At 63.7% G+C, this 4,462-nt stretch overlaps 1 protein-coding gene across 5 annotated transcripts in view; it reads right to left on the reverse strand.

The window, feature by feature from the left end:
- The window catches only part of HEMK1 (HemK methyltransferase family member 1), a 7,892-nt gene extending 3,453 nt beyond the window's left edge, over positions 1–4,439 (reverse strand). For 2 of the 5 annotated variants that reach the window (XM_014529755.1, XM_014529756.1), the window contains exons 1-3: positions 3,107–3,448; positions 2,710–2,801; positions 2,308–2,401 (exon numbers count right to left, since the gene is read on the reverse strand). In XM_014529755.1, the coding sequence (XP_014385241.1) occupies positions 2,308–2,401; positions 2,710–2,801; positions 3,107–3,331 (411 nt within the window). In that variant the 5' untranslated portion in view covers positions 3,332–3,448. Of the gene's footprint in view, positions 1–2,307; positions 2,402–2,709; positions 2,802–3,106 lie in introns of all 5 variants that reach the window. The other 3 variants (XM_005881914.2, XM_014529757.1, XM_005881913.2) reach the window with 3 other exon arrangements.
- Positions 4,440–4,462: the final 23 nt, after the last annotated feature.

Below are 4,462 nucleotides of genomic sequence, written 5' to 3' on the forward strand. Positions count from 1 at the left end.
AGCGGCTGGTGGGAGGCCGAGGCTGTCAGGTGGGAGGCTCTCTTGGTTTCCTGGCCGCAGACAGACCTGCTCTGGCTGGAGAATGACCCCTCAGCCGACCACACTGGCCACCACTTCACAGACACCCCAACCTCAGAGACACGAGCCACAATGTGAATGGCCGCCCGGGCAGGCTGTGAGGCTGGGACTGTGCCCGCTGCCTCTCTCTCACACACAGACCACAGGAGGGTCCTTCGGCTGTGGAACCACTGGGGGGAGGGGGGTAGGGGGGGAGAGGGGAGACCACACCCAAGGAGCCCCGACACTCCCTTCCTGACCCCGTGAAGGGCCTCCCTCAGCGTGAAGGAGGCCCCCGGGGGAGGCTGCGAGCCAAGCCGGTCACAGGCCCAGGCGCCTTCCCCAGGTGAACGAGGACAGAGTGGGGTGCGGGCAGAGGGGCACGCAGGAGGGAGACGGGGAGCAGGCAGCGGTCGGCTCTGCCTGGAGCCACTGCCTCCTCAGGACCCCACCCCCTCAAGAGGCTGGCCCAGGCTCAGCAGGACCTGGTGCCACGAGCACCCCTGCCAAGATCTCGTCCCTGTGGGGTGTCCCTGTGGGGTGTCCCTGTGGGGCGTCCCAGGACGGTGCATGGCCTCCCTCCAGCCCATCACAGAAAGGCCCTGAGCCTCCTGCACCCCGCAGAGCCTCACGCCCAGGCCGGCGGGAACGGCTCCCCCTCCGCCTGGGCATCTCACCGTACACCCCGCAGGCCGGGCCCGAGCCGCCTCCCACCCCAGGGGAAACCTGACCCGCCAGGCCACACGCCTACCACTTGGCATCAGACTTCTGGCCCCGTTATCAGAAACCACCCTCCTGGGCGAGAGAAAGCAGGCACCATGATCCCTCGCATGTACCCGCGCTCCCACTGCCCGCCACAGGCCACGTCCTCTCCAGTTCCTGGTAAGGCCCCCCCCGGTGTGGCTTCACACTGGGGTAAACCGGGCAAGTTCTGAGAAATGTCTGTACAGTGAGGCGAGGACTTGGGCTCCCAACCACAGCCCCCCCCCCCCCCCCCCCCCCCACACACACAGCCCAGACCCAGCCAGGAAAGGGGGCCACAGTGGAGCCGGAAGTCTACACTCAGACCTGGGAGGACATGACTGGGGCCAGGTCAAGCCTAAGGGGACTCAGAGGTCACCACGGTAGCTTCCCTCCCAGACCCTGACCCTTGGCAGCTTCAGGGAACCCTGAGTGACCTCCTGGCTAGAGGTCACATGCTTGGGGGAGCCACAGGGCCTCCCAAAAGCCTGCAGGTGGCAGACCACATCCTACTCTGTCTCAGCTCCCCTTCCCGGCTCAGCCAGCCCCATGTGGGACAGGCCCATGGGATTTATGGGGCCCTGACTGGGAGTCAGGGTGTCTGAGTGCTGCCCCATGCTGCCCGCTTCTTCCCACCCCCCAACCGTGCCAGCCCTCAGCAGCCCTGTGACTTCAGAAAGGTCTGAGGTTCCTACTGTCCCCCCTTAACACTGGGCAGTGAGGTGGGTCCCCAGCTGGGCAGGCAGATAAGGCCTGGTCTTTCCCAGGAATGTTTGTGTTTCTAGAAACACCCCCTTCTCAGAACTTGGCACCCTCTGGCTTCCCCCACTGCGCCCCCCCCCAGCCCCAGCCCCTCCTCTTCCCTGGTTCCAGCTCTGCCACCTATGAGGACAGAGGGAAGCCCAAGAAGAGTCACAGGAACATCCCGGATCGGGGTGCCCGGCCAAGCGACCCTGCTGGGGCCACCTCCCCAGTCCTACCGACTTGAGGGACAGAGGTGATCGCTTCACCAGATGGTAGATCTAAAAGGACCCTCGTCTGGAGACCCAACCCGCTCATCGTCTGGGCCCAGAGGGGGCAGTGACCTGCTGGGGTCACACGGCTGTACCAGGCCCCCAGGTCCCCAGCGAGAGCCCTCCCCGCTTTGTCTCCGCCTCCCGAGAAAGAGGACATCCGTTTCCTATAGGTTCTATGGGTTGGGCAGGCCACTGGCCCGAGGGACGACTCCCAGGGGAACGACAGGCATAGGCGAGGCACTTGGTAAACAGCACCAGTTGCGGTTCCCGGAGCCACCGCAAGCCCTGGTGGCAGGGGCGATGGCTTGGGATAAAAGGACAGTCCAGGAAGCCAGCCGGAGACTTCTGTCCTCTGGGCCCCATCTACCCAACCAGCCAGGACACAGCGGCTTGCCTGGAAGGATAGCAGCCATGGGGTCCCGGCGCCCTCTGGAGGAAGTCTGGGGCAAGACAAGTGTTCTGAACCCCACACTCCTCCCCAGGGCGCACCTACCTCCGTCTCAGGCCGAGGGATGAACACTGGGGGTGCCATCTTCAGATTGAGGCCGCAAAAGTCCCACTCGCCAAGGATGTACTGCACAGGCATCCTGCAGAGGGGCGGGGGGTTAGAGTGCAGACCTGGGCCAGGAGGACACGCCTGGGGTCAGGGATACGTCACACTTGCGGCCGAAAGTGTAAGGTAGGGTCACGTCTCCTGGGCCCCGGGACCCTAGCCAAGGCCTTCCCTCCCTACCTTCTTCCTGTTTATTACTCTGACCCCCCTCTCATCACTCCCTCATCCCAAACACCTCCCTAGCCCTTGGACACTCCTCTTCCCTGATCGTGAACTTGGGGCTGGGGGGAGCGGAAGCCCCGCCCCTCACGGAGCCCTTGGGGCCAGCCCACGGGTGCTCACCTTTGCAGTCTGCGGCTACTCAGCTCCTGGACGCACTGTAGCTGCCAGGGGGTCAGGGGCTTCGACCGAAGTCCCGGCCTCAGGCTCTGAAACTGTCCCACAGAGAATGTGAGTGGCTGGCTCCCCTGGTCCAGAGGCCCTGGCCCAGGTTCCTTATGTGGACAACGCATATGGGCCCCACCCTGGCCACCGAGCCTGGCACACATCATAAGAGTTTGTTGGATGGAAGAGTAAGTATCCGCCTAAGGCATTCCTCCAAAAAAATAGTGTCACCCTCAGATCAGCACCCTCAGTGGGGCAAAGAAGCCTGGAAGTCCCTTCCCCCAGGTCCCCCTCCCCCCAACCCCCTTCTCCCCAAGGTGCTCTGGCCCCCCCACTGGACATCACTGCACTTAACTGTTTGGGCTCCAAGGACATGAGCCACGATGTACTCACTGGATTCCCGGGCCTCGGGGATGCCCCTCTTCTCAAAGACCGCCGTCCACTGGCTGACCAGCTCTGTGGCACTCAACCCAGCCTGAGGCCGGTGGGGTCGCCAGGAACTGAAGGCCCGGCCCCGAGTGCCTCCCCGCCTTCCGGGGCCAGACAGGAGGGCCCACAGCATCCCACCCCAAAGCTCCATGTCCCCGGGAAGGCTCCCCCGAGCACGCCCAAGCCCCCACGTCGTCCTTGCGATGTCACTGGCCCCGCTGGGGGAGAGGCAGAGGTCACGGCTCTGGCCTTCAGGCGTGCTGCCCACCTGGCGGAGGGAAGGAGAACCAGTCCAGCCGCTGAGCCCCATGGCCCACCCCCTCCGACCTGCTGCCGGGCGAGGGCTCGCTCTGGCGCTGTCACCTCCGCGACTCCATTTTGAGCCTCCCACACCTATTCGGTCCTTCTGGTCTTGGCCAGTGATGTTCCTTCACGCTGTTAGCGGAGGTGGGTTGAACCCACAGCTCAGCCCCTGCTGATAAACGGGCCAGGGCCCGGGCGTGGGTGTTGGACAAATCTGTGTGACCCAGAGTAGGTGGCCTTGGGGAAAGCATCATTTCCGGGTCTCGGTTTCCTTGTCCATCACATGGGGGAGATAACACCAATTTTATGACCAGCGGTGTGTTGGGCCCTGAATGTCAAGGGTCTGGGAGCCAGCCCAGCAGTCAGAAGGGACTCGATGTTATATGCTCTGGACTAATATTACGGGGGGTGGGGGGGGGAAGAGGGCTGCCTTTGCCGGGCTCTGCTTTTGCTATTTTGCCTGGACTGTCATAGATTTGGACGCAGAAATGCCACGCCCCCCAATTCAACCCATAACCCTACATGGCAGCATGACTTGCCAGCTAATATGCTGACAATTTCTGCTCATTTTGCACTTGAGTTGCACAAACTCTTCACGGAAGGTGTTGAGTCAGTGATGCCCTTTCCTTTCACACGGACCAAGGTCCCGACAAGCTCCACCGAGCCTGTCCTGGGTGCGCATCTGCAGAGCAGGCGGGAGCAAAGGAGGCTCCGCGAGGGGGGTGGGGGGAAGCTGTCCCGGGCAAGACGCAAACCCAGGGCCCCCGGCCTCTGTCCACCGAGCGCCGCGGAGGCCGAAGCCAGGGGCCCAGCTTCCCTCTCGCTCCCGCACCGCAACGTCCACGATGCGGGCAAGTCACCTCCCCAGGCCCATTTCCTCATATGCACACGGGGCTGGGGGTGAGGTTCTCCCAGGTGTTGCAGTCCGGGCCCCCCCGCCCCTCCCGACCCCCACCTCCAGCGCATACCTGCGCGAAGG

This window comes from Myotis brandtii, unplaced genomic scaffold (genome assembly GCF_000412655.1).
Source record: "Myotis brandtii unplaced genomic scaffold, ASM41265v1 scaffold693, whole genome shotgun sequence".
NCBI lineage: Eukaryota > Metazoa > Chordata > Mammalia > Chiroptera > Vespertilionidae > Myotis > Myotis brandtii.